We start from the raw sequence: 21,539 nt of genomic DNA, 5'->3' as shown, positions 1-21,539 counted from the left end.
GTGGTTACCCAATATCACCGTAGTACTACATGTGAGGTAACGGGTGGTTATCTGCTCATGGGTACTCAGATTGTTTTGGATGTTGGGTAGCGGATGGCTATTCAATATCGGTGGTGTATTACGAGAGGGGTAACAGATGGGTAACCAGAAGGGTTACTTAATTTCTCATGAGCGCTTCTTTTCATATTTCTTTGGGACAACCAGATGGGTCGTCCATTGACTCATGAGTGCATTTATATTTGTGGATGTTCGTATATATATTAATATGCGAGTTATATTTTCATTTTACTCATACGAGCTGTAAAGCTTACCGGGTTTGTGTTTACAATCCCGGTGCACCAATTAGATGGTGTAGTGGATAACTCCGCATGTGTGGATTAGCGGGAATTGACGGACCGCTCAGAGGACTTGAAGTTATTTATCTCCAGCTTGTGTGAGGATTTTGTGCGACTATCTTGTGAGGTTGTTGTGAGGATTATACATTTCCATTTGTTATAATGTTGAATTATAAATTGGTTTGTAATAATCGGTTTGACTGAGTTGTATTTTGAACTCAGAGATGATCCGCTGTGGCACTTTAAATGATTTCGATTTCATCGAGCTTGTTTGGTGTTTAACGACTTTGAAATTTTGAGGACTTTATGTTTGATTTTTTATTAAAGCAAAATGCTATTAATACTTGCTGTGGTTTGGTGTGTGAGCAGAAAATGATAGCAGAGAGAGGATATCGGTTCTGATTGGGAAGATTTTTTTTTCCCTGGTCTGAAGGAAGAAGTCTGTTAGTCACTTAATAACTGGATTATCTTTTCAATTGTTAATTTGATGGATTACTTTTATAATTTATCTTTGTTTTTTGCCATTAGATAGATGTCACATATTACATAAAAATTAATTCAGTGGATGAAAACCAATTGTTTTTCTTAAGGTTTTTGGATAATCTATATTCTGCAATAACTATGATTATAAGCTGATGCAAGTAGCAATCATAGCATGTCAGTTGAAATGTGGGAAAAAAATTCTGCAAGTGCATTATGCGTACACATGAATAAACTAAAGTGCACAGTTCCAGCTTTCAATCAGATGAATTGCAAGCAAACTTTGGAGAATTTTCAGTATATTAGTACATCAATTGGTAAAATATGGCAGTGGCAGACCAACCTTCTGTAGTAATTTTATCCAGGATTACAAAGAACATCAATTTTGGGGGGTATGCTTCTAATTGAAAATTGGCTCTAAGATTTCTTGTTTACTGTATTTATTTTTAGGTGAAAATTGAAAGGTTTCTTTACTATTCCCAATGAAACACAACCTCTTACAACTCAATATCAATTTGCCACTGGACATATGAGATTAACTAATCTAGTTTCCCTGTTGATCAAATTTCCTATCTTTTTTAGCTAAATTAGTGTTGGAATATGGGTTTGTTGCTTTTCTATTTTGTGTTACATTGCAAATTTGCACTGTATATTGACCCTTTAATATATAAATTATGCTGAAGAATAAATGGACCCTTTAGGAAACTGCCGCAACAAAACAGAACAGTATAGTTTAATTCTTTCGCCTAACAAACAGTAGAACATATTGGATTATGCTACTTTTTTTACAAGTTACAACATGGAAACTGTTCTGATGATTATATGAATGATGCATGTCTTTGTCTACTCTTCAACCATAACAAGTAGTCAATGTGGAGAGTTAATTAAACACATACTCTTTATCTTCTGTGTTCATTAGCTTAATTAAATTATAAGGACATCATCTCACTCAAGTATATAAAACCCTCTGACATTCACTTCCATTGTAGAATGTTCCATATATTTAATACTCAATATGTAATACCCCGAAAATTCATATCTAATTTCCAATGAGTTCCCCGATATTATTAAGTTGGTCATTGTCGAATTTTATTTTCACGAGGATGAAAACAAAAGGGTTCAAAAGATTAATTGTTCGGGAACGTTCAATTTGACGAGTCTAATAGTTGACATTTGACTCATTGGGTTTCTTAGAAAACTCCTTTCATGAAAGTCGTAGAATCGTCAATACGAATTCGTGGACATGCGACACGTCTAAATCGGAGCTCGTATGAAGACGTTACGATTCAGAAGGTATTTGGACATTTTTGGGAAATAGTATAAATAGGGGAATTAAAGAGAAAAAGGGAAAGAAAATTGAGAAATTCGGATCGGTACTGTTCATGGGTATTGTTCACCCCCGAAAAAATCCAGAAATTCTCTTGCTGAGCGGCCGACTTTGAGCCGCCGGATCTCCGCCGTCCGGCCACCATACAGAGGCGCACCGGTCACGTTTGAAAGGTTGTTGCGTCCCATGTTGATATGTGGCAGCGACACCCGCCATCTTGCCGCCGTTTGAGAGCGGTGAAACCCGGAAGTTCTCCCGAAAATGCATATTTCGCCGAACTTCAACTCGTCGGATCTCCCTCCTCCGGCAACCAATCGGTGAGATTCTTGTCCCATTTTTAAGGTCTCCTTCCATACTACAAACCCTCCAAAATATTTAACCCAAATCGTTGTGTGCTACGAGAATCGAATAAAAGAAATCATAGGTTTTAAATTGAGGCTTTTCGATTTTTGTTAAATTAAAGTGTATAAGCTCAGAATTAGACTTTGTGGTGAACTAGAAAGTTGTTCGGAATGTCATTTAGGTTGTGGTTGTGAAATTTTATGGTCATTGGTGGTGGTCGGCAAACAGTGCCGCCACATGAACAGTATTGTGAATAGTGTTCATGACAGTAACTGCGAAACAATATTCGTGAACAATAATTGTGAACATTGTTCTGTAAAATAGTAAACTCTGACAGTCTTTAGTAAATATGAAAAGTGTTATGTAAAATAGTGTTTTATGAACAACATTTAGCTGTACTGAAATCGTCACTTGCTATTTTACGTATCGTTTTCTGAGCATTTTATCATGCTATTAGGTGACCGACGAAACGAATGAGGGAATCGCTTTCGGTATCGTTGAAGTTGCACGCGGGAAATAAGATGAGTAAACCTCACGATGATCATCATGATCGAAGTAGTGTTATAATTATTGAATTTAATTGGAGTTCTTACCATAGTCGTTGCACCACTAGTTATAAATATTATTTAAAAAATATATGTTTTGGTTTAAATTCGTGAACTTAATCGTCTACGGTTCATGGGTAAGTGAAACGCTATTTTAATAAATGATTTTGAAAATATTTTTGTGATTATGGATTATGGTGAATGTGAGTAAATCTCACTACCCTTGGCGGTGACTCATAGTTAAATTTTTTGTTAAAAGATCGAACTATGACATGTATATGATATAATGGGTGTGTGTATGTGTATAAAATGGTAAATACGATACATATATATGAGTTGTTATATTATATACTGTCACGTTCTTATTTCCAAATGAATTATACTGTGGCAACTATATTTATTTTATTTGAGCAAGAATTGCTTTGTTGTAGTACAATAACATGGATGAATTGTTATTGTACGTTGTTAATGTTGTGATAACACTCGGTTTAGTACGCCGTATTCCTTGTGAATGAGATACGATGTACTCCTTGTCTTTTCCCTGTCACAAGTGGCACACGTCGTCAAAGTAGAGACCACGGCGGCGTGGCCTTCAACTCTCCGACGCTCAAGTTAGGATGGTGGTAATTTATGCAGAGTTACAGTAGAGGATTTAGTGTAATTCCCTTATGAGGTCAAGAGTTTGACCTTTTATTGTTGAGTTGAGGTAGATCGTTTACCTATCTTTCGGTGTGGGACGAGGTCCAATTAAGGTGTTCTCTGGAGTCTTCTTTGAGATGCGCATGAGGGCGCGTCCGTAGTCAGTTTAGACCACGGGGAGGCCCATTGCGTAGCTAGTGCGGCTGACTCGCTGTCAGTATTATAAGAATGCGCTGATAGTTGTGCTGATTATGGCGGGCATAAGTATATGCCAACAAGTCCCCCCAAGTTCCCAGTCTAGAGAGGTAATTTCTTGACTGGGAAGTTAATATTTGAGCGTTTTGCCATAATCAGCAATGGGTCTCACTGACCCTCTCATAGTCCCCCCACTCCCCGGTTAAGGAATGCCGAGTTGTTGATGGTGTAATGAGCCGTGCCGAACCTCTTTGGGTATTGGTTTGTTTCAGTGTTTCTGTTGTAGCCGAGTCATGTTTTGTGTAGTACGTTTGATCGCTCTTTTTTAGCATAGTGCGTCCGTCATAGCGTAGTGAATTCTTACGCGTAGGACGTCTTTTTTCGCTATCTTTGAGCGTAGTGCGTCCGTCATAGCGTAGTAGGTTCTTACGCGTAGGATGTCTTCATCGCTATCTTTGAGCGTAGGACGTCTTTCATCGCTATCTTTGAGCGTAATGCGTCCGTTATAGCGTAGTAAATTCTTACGCGTATGACGTATTTCATCGCTATCTTTAAGCGTAATGCGTCCGTCATAGCGTAGTAAATTCTTACGCGTAGGACGTCTTTCATCGCTATCTTTGAGCGTAATGCGTCCGTTATAGAGTAGTAAATTCTTACACGTAGGACGTCTTTTATCGCTATCTTTGAGCGTAGTGCATCCGTCATAGCGTAGTAAATTCTTACACGTAGGACGTCTTTTATCGCTATCTTTGAGCGTAGTGCGTCCGTCATAGCGTAGTAAATTCTTACACGTAGGACGTCTTTTATAGTTATCTGTGAGCGTAGTGTTTTTAGGCTGAGAGCAGCGCCATTCGCGCTGTCGGCGGCACGTGTCGTACATGCATTAGGCGGATGTTTCGTGAACGATTCAATTTCGTGGGGTTGTGACGTTATCCGAGAAGACAGTTATTGCATGTAGTTAAGGCGTGTGTAACCGAAACCTTGCCTTGTTAACTCATGCCATGTGGCGAGATCTGGAGCGATGTCTCTTGGGTTGACGGCTAAGATGTGAGTAACGGTTTTCTGGATCTGACGGTTAAGGAATGCATTTGAGAAATCAACGGGCGAGATGTGAGATGGAGTTTACTATAAAAAGGGTGAAAGGGATAGAATGGCTGTCATTATCGACAGATCTAAGTTTTCGAAATCCAAATTCTCTCGTTCCCTCTCTTTTGCTCTCGTCTGCTCTCCTTCATGTTTTGGAAGAAACTCATCGGGGACTTTGTGCTAATCGGTTTTTTGAGGTATGTTTCTGATCTGAATCTCCTTTGTACGGCTTGTGGTTTTGGTTGTTTGTTGGTAGATTTGTGTTTATAGGGTAAATCAGTGGTTTTGGGTTTGGGTTTTTCCGGCAAATTGGTAGGTTTTGGGTCTATTTAATCTTTGGATAGGTGTTTTCCGGCCAAGTGGGGTGTTTGTACGGGCGGTGCTGATGGGTTTTCGCCGTTAATTGGATTTGATGTTCTTCGTGTTCTTCGTGTTCTTCATGTTGTTCATGTTCTTCAAACTCGTTCTTGCGAGGTTTGTAGGATAGATCTGACTGACTTGCTGACCTCTAGTTCTAGGTTATTCGCCTTTGACTTCGGTGTTGCTTGCTGCGGCGTAATGCCTAGGATAAATATACTAACTGACAGCGATTCCGCGTCTGCAGAGGGAAGTTGGTCCGCGTCGTCATCCTCTTGGTCGTGGACTAGTGAATTAGAGGCCAACTACTTGGACTTGGTGCGGCGCAACGGTGGGAACGACTTGCGCCGTGAAGATCATGCTTCTGTCTTTGCAAGAGTGTTAGCGAATTGGGACACGAGTGAGTCGTTAAGCATCATGGAGTCACAACATGAGGAGATTGGAGAAAGTGAGTCACAACATCAAGGCGTATCAGAGCATATCGCGAGTGCCTCGGGGACTAGTACTTCAGGCCCAACACTGAGCCCAGCGCCTGTAAGGCATTAGTTAGATGGCGGAGTGCAGAGGTCAGAGGTGGAAGAACCGCATGGAGCTGACTCCGCCACGGTGGATGGCTACGTGGAGGAGTTTAAGTTACCTACCACGATATGAAGGTACTGACGAACCCGTATCTCTTGTTCGAGCAAGGATTACTCCGTCTCATCGTAAGTAAAAGTGCTACGCTCTTCAGTTTTCTATTATTTGTTTATGGCGTACTAATCTGTTGATACGTGTACAGCTACGATGCTCTCGGTGAATAGGAATTTTGAGAAGTCGGGGCGTATCTGTTACGCGAGATTTCTGCAGCAAGAAGATCCCCACGTAACGCCGGATACCGAAGAGCTAGCTATAACGATGTTGCGACATGTTATGTCAAAAAAAGTGGCGGCGTCCACGAAGAAAGTGAATGTCTCCTCGAAGCGAGTCGAGGATTCCCCGCAGGTTGTGGATCTGCCTATTCCTTCTCATGCGAGCCTGCTGAACGAGCAAGGGTTGCCGCGCCGGAGCGATGCGGAAGGAGTAGGCCACATTGATGCCGATCAGCATTTGGCTGATCCGGCAGTGTCCCATGAAACCAGAAGAAAGAAGAAGGCGTAGAAAGCGGGCGCCTCATCAAGAAAAACGAAGTCCTCTGCTGCTCCCGAAGATGTGGATGATATAATGGTAGAAGCTCCGCCTCCTAAAAGACAGAGGACTACGCAGGTGGCGCCTCTCACCTTTACAGATTCTCAGGTCTTCGAGGATCTGTCTGCGTTGGATCGTAGTCCTTTGAGCCAATTGGGAGCTCCGGAGTTGGAGAAGCTGGTCAGCCAGCGTGCCGGGCTCGGAGGGTTGCGGCGGCCTGAAGGGTCCGGTCTTGACATGCGAAGTCCACTCGGTCTGGCTGCAACGAGGGCATCAAAGATGGTGTTCAACCTGCTCGACGCAGAAGCGGGATGCCCTTCAGGCGCAGCACCATCTCGCCGAAGTGATTGAGCGGGACAGCAATCACGCGACAATGGTCTTACCGCTGGAGAACGACTTGGCCAACGCTAAGGCCAAGTTGGAAAATGCGGCGAACCTCCAGAAGGACCTTCGGCAGGAGGTTTCCCGTCGGGAGGTGGCCGAGTCGCTTGCCCAGGAGATGGCCGCGGAGAGAGATGCGGCACAATCTGCCCTTGCGGAGGCCGAGGAGCTTGTCAGGAGGGTGAGCGAAGGAGGCTGCATCGAGCGCAGTGGCTGCCTTCAAATCATCCGCGGAAATGACCGGGGTGATATGATAGCGCAGTTCCAGGAGTTGGAGATGCTGGATCCAGCAGATTATGAGGTTCGGCTGGTGGAGAAGGGCTTGGAAGCTCCGCCCTTTTCACAGCCTGCTGCTGCTGCGGAGGCCGAAGTGCAGAGGGAAGATGGTAAGAAAATTTCTGACTCTTCTTTTTCTGGTTTATCTTGTGATAATGACAGGTCTGATTCTAATCCGGAGACCCCTTCTTCTACTCCTCCTTCTCAGAGCATCAGGATGCACAACCGCTGCAAGGCGAATCGGGGGAAGCGGCGGAGCTAGAGGCTGCGAGTACCAGCGATGCGGCCTGAGCGATGTCGGCGTATCAAGCTGCAGGGGAGGAGTAGGATGGGGTGATAAAAGACTTTAGCGTAGCCGGAGAGCCTCTCTCGTCCCCGTAGTGCTTTATTTTCATCTCTGTATATATATATTTTTTTTGCATTTTTCCTTCTGTAATGGTCTTTGTGCCGAACTCGCTATCTTCAATGAATAGAAGTTGTCTTTTGGTCCAAGTGATTTTGTTTATATTATTGCCGTAGCAATGTTATGTGATTGTTATCATATACTTCTGGCTATATCCTTAGTGCTATCTTTGTTGTGCGCGTAATGAAATAGTCTGTCAAAAGAATTCAATTGCCGTGTACGCCTAGCGTAGTAAGGGTCAATGGTTGAAAAAATTCCTCATTTCATTGATAGCCTGGCCGTAGCCATTTTGTACAAAGATAGCTTTGGCAGTGTGCCACAAGTACTTTAACAATCCAAGTCCCTATGTGTTACGCTACGCGCGGACCCCTACTTGTAGTAGTACTTAAGCTGTTCCATGTTCCAAGGGTGGGCTAATCTCTCGTCGTACTTGTCCTCTAGGCAGTACGTGTTTGGTGCCACGATCTCGACGACTTTGTATGGTCCGTCCCATCTCTGGCGTAGTCTAGTGACCTTTGCTTGGACCTTTTTTAGGACCCAGTCGCCTAATTGGAGTGTCCTGCTCTTGACTCTGTAGTTATAGAAGCGTGCCACGCGTTGTTTGTTCTGAATGTTATGACGGTGCGCTGCGATGCGCTTCTCTTCCATGAGATCTTTGTCAATTTGCATATTTTCCGAATTGGTGTCGGGGTCGAACAACGAAACCTGTTGCGTTGGCTGAATTACTTCGATGGGAATGACTGCTTCTGTGTCATACATTAGGCAGAAATGAGTTTCGCCCGTGGATTCTGTTGGTGTGGTACTTATTGCCCATAGTACTTCGTCGAGTTTCTCGGGCCAGAGTCCTTTGGCTTCGTCTAGTTTTTTCTTGAGGAGGCCTTTAATCAACTTGTTGGCTTCTACTTGCCCGTTAGTTTTGGGGTGTGCCACGAACGCGAATTTGAGCTTAGTCCCTCTTGTCTTGCACCATGTGATGAGGTGATCGTTATTGAATTGTGTGCCGTTATCTATGATGATAGACTCCGACGTACCGTGGCGGTAGAAGATGCTGCGTTGCAGGAAGTTTTGGACCTTCTCGGTTGTAATGGCGGTCAGAGGCGCAGCCTCGATCCATTTGGAATGATAATCGATGCACACAATGACCCACTTGAATTGACATTTTCCGACGGGAAGTGGGCCAATCAGATCCATTCCCCAGAGGCAGTTGATCCACGGGCTGACTATGTAAGATAGCGGTTCTGAGGGTTGGCGTGGTATGGGTCCGTGAATTTGACATTTGTGGCAAGATCTGGCGAGCTCCTGTGGATCAGAGGCTAGTGTGGGCCAATAATATCCTGTGCGGAGTGTCTTTGCAGCTAATTCGCGGCTGCCGTAATGGTTGCCATAATCACCGCTGTGGATTTCGTTCAAGATCTGCTTGCCTTCTTTGGTTGTGACGCATCTCAAGTCGGCGTTCAATATACCTTGGCGGTAGAGCGTGTTATTCCGCAAATAATATCTTACCGCTCATCTCCTTAGTTACTTTGCCGCAGTCTCGTCTTCGGGTAACCTGCCATTACGCTTGAATGCTATTATCTCATCCATCCATGAGGCTTGGTCGCGTTCTACCTGGCATATCTGCTGTAAGGTCTGGGAGATGGAGGGATGGTGGAGAACTTCAACCCTGGTATCCTTGTGGCATTGGTGTGGTTGCGCCGTGGCGAGTCTTGCCAAGGAGTCTGCCCTTTCATTATTGGCCCTTGGTATTTGATTGATGTGGTAGAATTCAAATTGTTTTAAACAACGTTGTGGCGTACGCCATGTAGGCTTCTAATTACTCATCCTTGGCAGTGAAGGATCTGGTGATTTGATTGACTACAAGCTGAGAGTCGCTAAATACGTTGATGCTGGTGGCACCCGTGCTGAGGGCCAACTATAGTCCTGCAATCAGTGCTTCGTACTCCGCTACATTGTTGGAGGCAGAGTTGAATTTTAGAGAATACTCAAGTTCGAGTCCCCCCGGTCCGCTCAAGATGATCCCTGCTCCGCTAGATTTGGCGCAGCTGGAGCCATCTATATGCAAGTTCCATGGCGAAACATTGATGGGGTTGATGACATCATCTGGTACCACTTCCATCGTATCTCGGGGGATCATTTATGCAATAAAATCAGCTACGGCTTGTCCTTTTATGGCTTGTATTCGATGTCGAATTTTGTCAGCTGGATAGCCCACTTGCTGAGTCTCCAGGAGTGTTTTGGATTCTGTAGTACTTGTTTGAGAAGCTAGTTTGTAAGTACGTAGATGCTATGAGCTTGGAAGTAGTGGCGCAGTCGTCTAGCTGCTACGATGAGCGCAAGGACTAATTGTTCCAGTGTTGGATATCTTGTCTCTGGGCCGTTCATGGCCCTGCCTGCGTAGAAAACCGGTAATTCTTTAGTTCCATCACGGCGAACTAAGGCACTGCTGACCGCGGTTGTGGATACTGCGAGGTAAAGGTATAGAGGTTCTTCTGGCTGTAGGGTCGACAATAATGGTACTGCGGCGAGGTAGTCTTTTAATCCCTGAAAAGGCTTCTTGGAAGTCCGGTGTCCATTCGATCAGTTTGCTCTTGGAGCGCTTTAACAGTTTGAAGAATGGTTCACACTTGTCGGTCAGTCTTGATATGAATCGAGATAGTGCCACGAGTCTGCCTTGGAGGGCTTCTACGTCCTTCTTGAGGACTGGCTGCGCCATATCCAGGATGGCTTGTATCTTTTCAAATTTTGCCTCTATGCCACGTTGACTGACGATGTAGCCCAGGAACTTACTTATTGTTACGCCGAAAAAACATTTCTCCGGGTTCAATCGCATCTTGTATTTTTTGAGCACATTGAAGATGGTTCGGAGGTTGGCTACGTGGTCTTCGGCCTTTATGCTCTTGGCCAACATGTCATCGACGTATAACTCAATTTCCCGACCGATGTGTTGGTCAAACATTTGTGTGACGCAACGCACATACGTAGCGCCTGCATTCTTTAACCCGAAGGGCATGACGTTATAACAGTACAGGCCTCTGTCAGTAACGAAGGTCGTAGCTTCCTTATCCGCAGGGTTCATGCGTATCTGATTGTACCCGGAGTAGGCGTCCATCATGCTTAGCAACTCATGACCTGCCGTTGCATCGATTAGTTGGTCAATTCTAGGTAGGGGAAACTGTCTTTGGGGCATGCTTTGTTTACGTTCTTGTAATCCACACATATTCGCCATTTACCATTGGCTTTATGGACCATAACACAGTTTGAAATCCATTCAGGGTATTGTACTTCCCAAACGAACTTCATGCCTTTCAATTTGTCAACTTCCTGGCGTATTACCGTGCTTTTTTCGTCGTCGAAGCTTCGGCGCTTTTGTTTAATTGGGTGTGCGGAAGATTTGATGTGCAATTCATGCATGATGATGTTGGGCGAGATGTCGGGCATAGGACCATGCAAAGACTTCCATGTTGTTGCCCAAGAAACTTGTTAAGTCCCTCTCAACAGTGGGACTGAGAGTTGTGCCGACTTTGATCTTGCCCTTCGGATGGTGCGGGAATGGTGTGATGCTTTTCAAGGAAGATTCAGGGTTTGCCGGTGTTTTGGCCTCGTATGGCGTAGCCTTCTGCTTACTCTTGCCTTTCGATGTTTCGCCATCTCGTGCGTCGACGACCTTGTCGGTCAAGTTTTATGCGGCATGTACTGCAGGGATTTCGTGTCGGTTGCGCGTTCGTCGAATCGCGTGTGTTTAGCAATCTTTTGCTATGGATTGTGAACCCCGGACCTGTCCTGTTCCATGTAGAGTTGGGAATTTTATGAGCATCATGTGTCCAGCGATAAAAGTTCACATCCGGTTAAGTGTAGGTCGACCGGTGATCCCGTTGTAGGAACTGTAGGCGTCAACTATGATGAACTCAGCTTCGACGCAAACCGTGCATGGTGCGGTCCAAATGCGTACTGTCATATAATCCGAGCCTAGGGATTGGGTTACGTCGCCAGAGAAGTTGATTAGCGGTTCGTGGTCTTGCACTAACTTCTTGCCACTACACTCCATATTTTCGTAGCATCCCTTAAATATGACGTTGACTGCGGATCCCGTGTCGATCATCATCTTCCCTACATCCCCTTGTCCGCCCAAGACTGCGTCGATGAGGAAGGCGTCGTCATTGGGTAAGAAGATGTCAATTTCCTCTTCCTCAGTGAAGGTGATCTGCTTCCATCATTCCTTCTGTCGCTTGGCGTTTTCTCCTGTGATGGCGTACAACTGCCTTGTGTGGTTGCTGCGGTCAAAGCGCTTTTTTGCTCGGTTAGACATGTTTGTCATCGGGGCTCCTCTCTCTATTACGTTGATGCGGCGCATATTCTCAACTACGGCCACTACGTTCTGCTGTGCCCTTTGTTGCGCCGGGCAAACCCCCGTGTTGCCATTGGCTCTTAGTGTGCAGAGGGTGCGGCAATCATTCGTGTTATGGCTTCCATTTTCATGAAATCTGCACCACTTACGAGTTTCTGCTTCAGTTTGAGGGCGTAGTGGTCTTGCTGGTTTCCTTAGCGTCCCCTGATGCTTGTGAAAAAAGTCCTCCAAGGTTTCTTCTCTAGGCGGTGTATGGTCACTACGGCGTCCCATCGCGTTAACTTGGCGAGGGTCTCTGTTGTCATGACGTTCACTGCCAAGTCTCTTGTTCTTGTCCCGGCCTCTGTGCCGATCGTTGTTGCGCGTGTCACGGTGATTGGCCTGATGTAACTCTCTTTTCTTGCCTTTGCTATTGTTTTCTGTGTGAGGGAAGAGCTCGCGCTGGAGGGGGATTGTGTGTACAGATGTCTGCGGCGTAGTGCTTTTGTCTGACGGTACTGGGGTCCGCTTTTCCCCGTATGTGACGTATTCTGCCTGAGCGTATCGTACTACTTCAGTCATGATGTCATCATATGTGGCGCCGTGCATTCGAGGGTCCACGTTGATATGGAATAGGAAGTTCTCTGACCGCACTCCTTCCTTAAATGCGGTCAAGGCGAGCGTTTTGTTCAGGTTCCGACATTTGGATGCTACTGGATGCGGTCAACCTGTGTACGGCGTAATTTTTGGGCTCTTGGATTGAGAAGGGCGCACGGTGTTCATTATTCGCGTGGTGAATGGGCCTCGCCTGACTGCGAACACTGGTTGGCACCGTGGATTGGCATCCCGTTGTTCTATTGCGTGGCTGACTCGCTGTTGTGAGCAGTTGTGTGGGGTCTAGAGCGGGAGGTGACGCTCGTGCTCCCTTCCTCACGGTTGCGAATACGCCGTGGTGATGGTGGCTGCTTCTTGGTGAGTTCGGAGGGAGTCAAGCTGATGCTCAAGTGAACTTGTTCTCGCCCTCTCGTTTGCACGCTGCCCTCGCGTTGTCACTCGCCATGTAAATGACTGCGCTCGGCCCGCTCGAGCTGTGCTCGCATCCTTTCGAGCTCGCCCTGCAGAGCTGATGCCTTCTCGCGTTCAAGTGCCTCGCGCTGCTGGCATTCGGCTAGATCTTGAGCCATGTTTTCCATTCTTGCGGCGGTTGCCGGATCCGGAGTCGCGTTTGTGCTGATGACCGTTCCAGGTGTAGGTGTGAGGATGATAGGGTCGTTGGCGGAAGGTAGGGGTGGTTGAGGCTAAGGTCTGTGATGTCTTCGATATGACCGTCTGCCGGAGTGGAGGGGGAGGGATTGATAGTGCCCATGTCGAAGTGTAGTTGTTTGGCTAAGTACTGCATGTGGTTTTTGGTGACTTTTTATTGCGGTTTCTCACAGACGGCGCCAATGTTAATGTTGTGATAACACTCGGTTTAGTACGCCGTATTCCTTGTGGATAAGATACGCCGTACTCCTTGTCTTTTCCCTGTCACAAGTGGCACACGTCGTTAAAGTAGAGACCACGTCATTGTGGTTTTCAACTCTCCGACGCTCAAGTTAGGATGGTGGTAATTTATGCAGAGTTACAGTAGGGGATTTAGTGTACTTCCCTTATGAGGTCAAGAGTTTGACCTTTTATTGTTGAGTTGAGGTAGATCGTTTACCTATCTTTCGGTGTGGGATGAGGTCCGATTAAGGTGTTCTCTAGAGTCTTCTTTGAGATGCGCGTGAGAGCGCGTCCGTAGTCAGTTTGGACCGCGGGGAGGCCCATTGCGTAGCTAGTGCGGCTGACTCGCTGTCAGTATTGTAAGACTGTGCTATATATTAGCCTTAATGCGCTGATAGTTGTGCTGGTTATGGCGGGCATAAGCCTATGCCAACATACGTGGTTTTAACATTGAGTCTAGTTAAAACGTTTTCTATCTTCGGATGTGTTTTCTGTCTTCGGACGTATTGGCAGTATCATAACCAAGCCTTGGGATGGTGACAGTTACGATTCAGTTAAAGCTCTAGTTTGTTTGTCGGTGTACTGCATGAGGGGTAACATATAGGTTGTGTGGGTCTCATGAGTACCTATATATTTTTTAGTGACATTGGTACAGATTGGCTGCCCAGTGTCTGTCGGTGTACTGCATGAGGGGTAACAGATGGGTTGCCTGAGTCTAATGAGTACTCATGTTTTACATGATTTTAGGTAACCAAATGGGTTGCCCAGTGCATGTCGTTGTACTGCATGAGGGGTAACAGATGGGTTGTCTGAGTCTCATGAGTACTCATGTTTTTAAATGATTTTGAGTAACAGATGGGTTGCCCAGTGTTACATAAGTACGTTTGTCTTTAAATGTTATTTGACATATTTTATTTGTATGCGATGTATGTTTACTGTTGGTTTACTCATACGGGCTAAAAAGCTTACCGAGTTTGTGTTTACAATCCTGGTGCACCAATTCGATGGTGTAGGGGATAGTTGTGCATGTGAGGATTAGCATATTCAGAGGGTTTACTCTGAAGATTTCTTTCTTCTGTTTGTGGTGATGATTGAATGAATTTTACATTTTCATTGGTTATAATATTGAAGTATAAAATGGTTATCTATTATTCAAGTCGACTGAGTTATGCTGTGTATTCAGTTTCGATACACTGTTATAATAAGTTGATTTCAATATATTTGAGATTATTTTAAAATTTTCATGACTTCGAATTCGAATTTTTATCATTCGAATTTCGGAGCTGTAACACAATAAGTTTTGAAACAGTCATCTATGCGATTTGAAAATGCTGTGATGGCTAACTGGTTTTCCTGTTTGCAGTCATATTCTGGCCATGGTGCAATTTAACTATTTAACCGGAGCTTTACCTATAATGGTTCTCATCCAAAGTCCCAAAGGAGAAAATAGCAGCTGCCGGTTTCATGGGAGGGTGTCAAATGTGATGAAGAGACTGGTTATATCATTGACCTTCATCTTAGTAGCAGTTGTCTCTATGGCTCTATCGACTCCAGAATCCTCCTCTTCCATCTAGTTCATCTTCAGATGCCAGACCTCTCTCATAATCACTTCAATCACTCCCAAATTTCTACTGGCATTAAACTGTACATGGCTTAGGTATCTTGACCTCTCAGCCTCTCCTATTATATATAAAGAGGTGCTCCATCGTTTCCAACCGACAGAGATAAGTTCTACTACGTACTGTCTCATTCTTTGGTGCAATAAATCCTATTCATTCCATGTAAAAATGTACAATTTTTGTGCCCAATTAAAGGAATTGGAGTGGATGTGTATGATCACTTATAGAGCGATGGTGACTAACTGGGCGTTCTATACTTCTATGTATGATTATCCGTCACTTCTATCACAGAAATTTGCTCAACCAGTTTTTCTTTGTGTGCCGAGGAGAATTGGAGAAAGGCTACCTGATATTCTTGTTTGATTTGCTCACAACATTTATATAAAATGTCACCAAAAAACAAATCATGTCACACAGTAAATATAATGACACCATCTGGAGACTAAACAGCAGGGGTAAAATAGGAAAAGTAAAAGAAAATTGAAAAAGTAACAAGAGTAAAAAGCGAGCAAATACTCGGGTTGAAATAGAGAGAAAAACATTTCCAAAAAAAAATAGAGAGAGAGAAATAGAATCAGTGTAAAAGCAGCTTTTGCTGGGTTTGGGTTCCAAATTCACCACAATCTTTCTCTTCTCCTCCAAATCGAAGCCAGAACCGAAACCCTAGCTCGGCGTTGCAGAGATGGACATCGAACAAAAGCAAGAGGAGCTGATCGATCACTTCGTCAAGCAAGCCTCGTCCCTCACCACCGGCTCCGCCCTCGCCTCCCTCGTCGCCGAGGCCACCTCCCACCCTTCCCTCTTCGCCTTCTCCGAGATTCTCTCCGCCCCTTCTCTTCTCCAGGTTCCTCTCTCTCGATTTCCTTCAACATTTTACTCACAAAACTCAAAATCAAGCGCAAGAATTCTCAGTCCTATATCCCCCTAGGTGCTGACGTCACAGTAGATGCGGTGGATTATTATGATGTGTTTGAAATTCTGAGACTATTTGTTTGTTTAGGATTGGTTGATTGATGTGGAAGAATTTTAAGTGTCGAAATCGGATTCTTGTGTGGTCTGAGAGGCTTTGGATTGTTTGTTGTTGTTATTGGAGATTGTCGATAGGTTGGATTGTTGTGTGCATTTTGTTGTTATGACTTACGACGCTGGGTTCTTTTTTGTGCAGCTTGAAGGAACTGAGAATTCTGTGTACCTGGATGTGCTTCGTCTGTTTGCGCACGGCACCTGGAGTGATTACAAGAGTGAGTATGCTAACCGTGCTTCGTTTTGTGGCTCAGTGCTCTAGTTTATTCTCTGGCTGTTAGCTCGATTGCTTTTGTATGCTTGGAGTAAAATAATTTATATAAGTAGGATGCAAGAAAGTTGGTTCGCTTGGAAATTATTTGTCAGTGAAATGCCATACATCCCTGGGTAGTGTGTATCGATGTAATGAGATAATGAGCTCCGAAAATTATCATATATTCAAGCTGATATTATTCATCTGCATATGCACATCCATCCACGTGTCTGTGTGTTTGGTTGAGACACTGATACTTTGCCACTGGATCAGTGGCTCTAATTCTATTTTAGTTTTTTTTTTCCTTTTTTACATGTCCAAATGTGCCGTAGCTGCAGGGATAGGAAAATGAATTAGCCAGCCAACTATGTATGCCTTAAAAGATACTTTACATTCCCTCACAGAAAGGCCATCTTTAGTAGCAATTGAACACATGATTTTAGAAGTCACTGGGCTGAATACTCTTAACATGTTATGTCGTGTATTTTCTTTTTCTTTTGAAATGCCTAGAGAATCATTTCTCTTGTCATTTTTTTCTAGCTTCTTCCTAGCATAATGTGATGGGATATCTGAAGCTGAGACAATATTGAATCATAGGTAATGCGGGTCGTCTTCCACAATTGGTCCCTGATCAAGCACTAAAGCTGAGGCAGTTAACAGTGCTTACATTGGCGGAGACAAACAAGGCATGATTCTTATTCATAATCCTCTTTTCTTTTCTTTTCTTTTTTCATATGTTGTGAATGGTTTACTTTTCTAATTGCACAGAGCTGTTACTGGTATGTGGTTCTGAATGTGATTACTGGAAGCCTGTACCTCTGTACTTTTTCTACATGTGCTTATTATTTTGCAGTAAAAGAAACATATAATTGAAAGGCAATTTCCATTGCTGGAGAATTAGATGATATGAAAGTAATCTGGTGATTTAGGACATCTGAAATTTATTAGGTCCTACCCTTGAATAATAGTGGTTTTAAATCTCATAGTTATCTGATGCCCAAATCTGGTAGGTGCTCATATTTTGAGATTATTTTTGGTAGGCTTGTGGTAGATAAAAAATTGTATAACATGGTATTTTATAAATTACCGGTAAACCAGGTATTGATATATATCCTTTTCCTCTTTTAAGTACGTTACATTTTCTCAGCTCATCCTTCAAATCTTATCTGATGCATCATGCTCATGTATTGATCATGTTTGGGGCCCGGGGGGGGGGGGGGGATTGGGTTCAGACCCCCTCCTATGTTTAGCATGTTCAGGTGTCTCTAATATATCTCTAATATATTCTTATGTGCTTTTCCAGGTACTACCATATGATAAGCTAATGCAGGAGTTAGATGTCGCAAATGTACGTGAACTCGAGGATTTTCTCATTAATGAGTGCATGTATGCGGTAATTGTTCTTTCATACTTCTACCCCAATTTTTTAGCCTACTTACTGAATCATATTGCAATGGGGTCTGAGACAAGCTATATATATAGAGGCCGGTTAAGAGGCGGATGTCCGCACCTTAAAGTGCAGACGTCGCGATTCCGGCGACGGCGAGGCGCAACGGCGCGGTAGTCCGGCAAAGCCGTACTCCCCACCTCCTGGCGCTCCTGTCTGTGCCGGCCGGAGCTCCATCGGCGACCCACAGCGACCGGAATCGGCAAAAGCAATTTGCTGGGTTTATTCCGGTGACTTTTGGATTCCGGCCACTGTTGGAGCTCCGGTCGAGACAAGCAGGAGCGCCGAAAGGTAGGGAGTGCGGCTGTGCCGGTCCGCCACGCTGCTGCGCCTCGCCGTCGCCGGAATCGCGACGTCCGCTCTCGATCCTCCTATATATATATTCTTGGCTACGGAGGTCCGGATTCGCTGTTTCCGGCTACAGCAGGCCGCAACGGCGGGGCGGACCACGACAGTTACACTACCCACCTCCCGTCTGTGCCGGCCGGATCTTCATCGGCGTCCGGAATCTACAAAACAAGTTTCTGAGCAGATTCCAGCGATTTTGCCATTCCACTGCTGTGGGTCGCCGATGGAGCTCCGGCCAGCATAGACAGGATCGCCGGGAGGGGGGGCACGGCTGGCACTATCTGCGCCGTCGTTGTGCATCGCCGGTGGCCGAATCCGAACGGTCCGGACCTGAGAAAATCTATAGATATATATCAAACAATATAAATAAGCTTCAATTCTGATAGGAGTAATGAGTTTAGTGTCCTATTTGTAATTTAAAAACCAGTAATCTCACATGAGTGATGTTGGAACTAGTTGATCTAATATGTTATAAAAATAAAACTTGATTATTGATATCCTGATTGGAACCAAGTTATGTAGATAACCTTTTAAAGATAACATGTTGTTATGTGGATGGTACATACATGTAGTGAAACATGAAGGAGAAGTGCACTGACTATTACATTGGTTGGTTTGTTTCAAGGCATAGTAAGAGGAAAGTTAGACCAGTTAAGAAAATGCTTCGAGGTTCGAGATTTGTGTTGCTTGCAGATTTGTTTCTCCTTGTTCCGCTCCTTCCCTCCTTTTTTGTTCTGTTACAAGATGAAGTATCTAATATGTAATCTTAAAACTGCAGGTCCAGTTTGCTGCAGGGAGAGATCCAACACCTGAAAAACTTGGGAGTATGATCGAAACTCTATCGAACTGGTAACATCTCTGATTTTAGTCATGATAGTGTAGGTACTCTTTTTCTGTTAGGTTGTCTGTCAATGTACCTTTGTAGAAAAATTGCTTACCTTTAGTAGAACAATTACTTATCTGACTTGTATGTATAGTCGATATATTCTTGAAAACAGTTGTGTCTGCCCGTCTATGCATTGCTGGAAAGTTTCCTAGCCTTCCTATTGATCTTGATTAGTTACATGAGGTTTAACGTCAAGTATTGGTTCTCTTACTTGTGCTTACTGCCTTCATTTGGCACTAGATTAACACTGTTTTTACCCACTGAAAAAGTTCAGAAATATGAACTTCCACTGTTAGTGTGGTAGAGCATTCATGTTGAAAAATCCCACAGCCTTGAGGTTTTTTTTTTCTTGTTGCATCTATCATTTGTAAAATATCTCCTTGACATGTAAATATATGTGACTTAATTGATCTATGGTCTTACATAGGTTGGTTACGTCAGACAATCTTCTTATCTCAATTCAAGAGAAGATGAGCTGGGCAGATAAAATGTCAGAACTTAACAAGCAGCACAAAAAGGAAATTGAAGACAAGGCGGAAGAAGTAAAGAGATCATATTCTCTGAAGGTCAGTTTTATCCAGTTTCATGTTTAAATTGCTTTGGGAGTTATCCTTTGCTGTATAGATCTACATAAAGCGTGCACAACAAAGCCTTTTTGAGTTATCTGAAATTAACACATCAGAAAGGGTGTTAACAAATATAACTGGAACAAATAGAGTAAGGAAAGACAACTGAGTGGGGTTTAGGGGTTGGTTCTGTTGGTTCTGTTTTGGTTAACTGAATACTCGGTAGAACAACTTTATTTACACCTAAACTCTGCTTTTGATGCTATCTGTTTCCTCATTATTGTGAGAGTTCAACTGTTCAAGTTGGAAAGTATTTTGGCTCTCATGATCTATTTATCTGGATGTCCTGCGGTAATTAGGTTATCAGTTGTTTTAACCACACATAACTCTTTTGTACAAATATTGGGATATGTTGGTCGATGTGTCTTACTTACGTTGTGGCAGAAGTTCCACCCTGTAAGCAGGCCGACAATGACTTCCGGGGGCATGAGGAGACCTACTCCGAATCTGGTGGAGTGATGGACTATGAGGAAGACCGAAGTCGACCAAAGAGGTATGAAATACACCTTCGAGCTCTCTGGTTAAATAACTTTATCTACAAATAGGGACAAGTCTTCTCAAATAAACTGCACTATCTCTTTCTCATAGGCAGTTTCAACTGTATTGTTGGTTATATTTTCTTCCCAAGGTTGGAAGACATCCCAAATTTGGTGCCTCCTTCCCTTGTTGATAAATAGGGACAAAAACTGTCATTAAGCAGAGATGATCTTCATGTAACTGATGCAACAAACACTCTAGATCTAATTTAACTGCCAAACCTAGTTCTGGAATATCTTATTCTTCCCTTTGAATTAGATTTCATCAAAAGTAACTTGCCTTAACTGTACTGTTGCAGGAGACGACATCCGATATATAGATGAGTTGAGTGGTGGTAAAGAAAAGTGTTTAGGCGAGTATTAATAGCCTAGTATTTTGTTCATGGCGTGTTCTCAGACCTGTTGATGTCTCCTCTTTGGTGAAAACTTTTGTTGCAGTAGGATCATATTTTGTTTTCCTTGTCCTGAACCGTTTATACTCCAATTTAGGTGTCAAAATATGGTTTCATGTACCACAACTTTAATACTAAATTTGTGATGAAATCTTTGTACTGATTGCAATCTTCGTTACGTATCTTTTATGTACTCGTTTAAATATTTAAGCCGAAACCTGATAGAAAATTAAGTTATGCACTTGAGCAACACAACCTATGTACTAGCTGCAGCCGTGTAAATTCTAGGGGTGGGCATAAAAAATGGAAATCCCGATTATGTCCCGATCCCGTTCCGAAATTTATAGGGACAGGACGGGACGAAGGTCTAAAAACGTTCGCTCCGTCTCGATCCCGTTCCGTTTCATAATGGTGGGATGGGACGTGGCACGAATAATTTTTATCTCGCTTCGTCCCGTCCCGTCCCACCTTTAATGAAAACTTAAAAATTCTTATATATTTGTATGAAAATGAAACTCATTTATGTTCTTAATAACACCAAAATTCTATCAACTCAAATAATAATGGTAAATTATAATATTTTGAACATAATATGCATTTTTTGTTAAAATTTCATTATTAAATGTTACTTTGTTAATGAAAAAGTAAAAATATAGGTTTTTATTTAATTTCATAGGAATGTGGGATTTGTCCCGTTCCGATCCCGTCCCGTCCCAACCGGGATTAATCCCGAGTGGGATGCATTCTTAAAAATCCTCGTCCCGTCCCTATCCCGTCCTGATTCAAAAGAGTGGGACGGGACGTGGGATGAGCCCCGTCTCGTGCCCACCCCTAGTAAATTCAGTATCTGCTGATAGCCCATCTCCGAGTAAGATTTAGTTGAGTAATGGGCTATCACATTTGACATTGAGACATTAATGGGCTGGTGTTAGTTGTATTGTACGTTCATGAAAATTCAACGTGATTTGAATCATGAAAAACGTTTTTTTAAGACGAAACATGTCACGTTACCGACTCCGCTTTTGGAAGTAATGAGAACCCCGTGACCGAAGATGCAACAAGGATGAGAA

General features: G+C 43.6%; 1 protein-coding gene across 4 annotated transcripts; it reads left to right on the top strand.

Annotated features, from left to right (window-relative positions):
* The first annotated feature begins 15,514 nt into the window (after nucleotides 1-15,514).
* On the top strand, nucleotides 15,515-20,630 carry LOC126801887 (COP9 signalosome complex subunit 7). Of its 4 annotated transcripts, none has more exons than XM_050529367.1 (9): nucleotides 15,515-15,802; nucleotides 16,124-16,199; nucleotides 16,832-16,920; nucleotides 17,538-17,628; nucleotides 18,655-18,698; nucleotides 18,808-18,878; nucleotides 19,343-19,481; nucleotides 19,946-20,034; nucleotides 20,377-20,630. In XM_050529367.1, the coding sequence occupies exons 1-9, from the start codon at nucleotides 15,641-15,643 to the stop codon at nucleotides 20,399-20,401; spliced, it is 786 nt and encodes a 261-aa protein (XP_050385324.1). In that variant the 5' UTR covers nucleotides 15,515-15,640; the 3' UTR covers nucleotides 20,402-20,630. The 4 variants fall into 4 exon arrangements, with proteins under 4 accessions (XP_050385324.1, XP_050385326.1, XP_050385325.1 ...); XM_050529369.1 differs by having other exon boundaries at nucleotides 19,929-20,034; XM_050529368.1 differs by having other exon boundaries at nucleotides 19,926-20,034.
* Nucleotides 20,631-21,539: the final 909 nt, after the last annotated feature.

The sequence above is a fragment of the Argentina anserina genome, chromosome 7, assembly GCF_933775445.1.
Source record: "Argentina anserina chromosome 7, drPotAnse1.1, whole genome shotgun sequence".
Taxonomy (NCBI): Eukaryota; Viridiplantae; Streptophyta; class Magnoliopsida; order Rosales; family Rosaceae; genus Argentina; species Argentina anserina.
The sequence above is the reverse complement of the archived record's forward strand: the minus strand, read 5'-3'. Positions and strand labels throughout refer to the sequence as shown.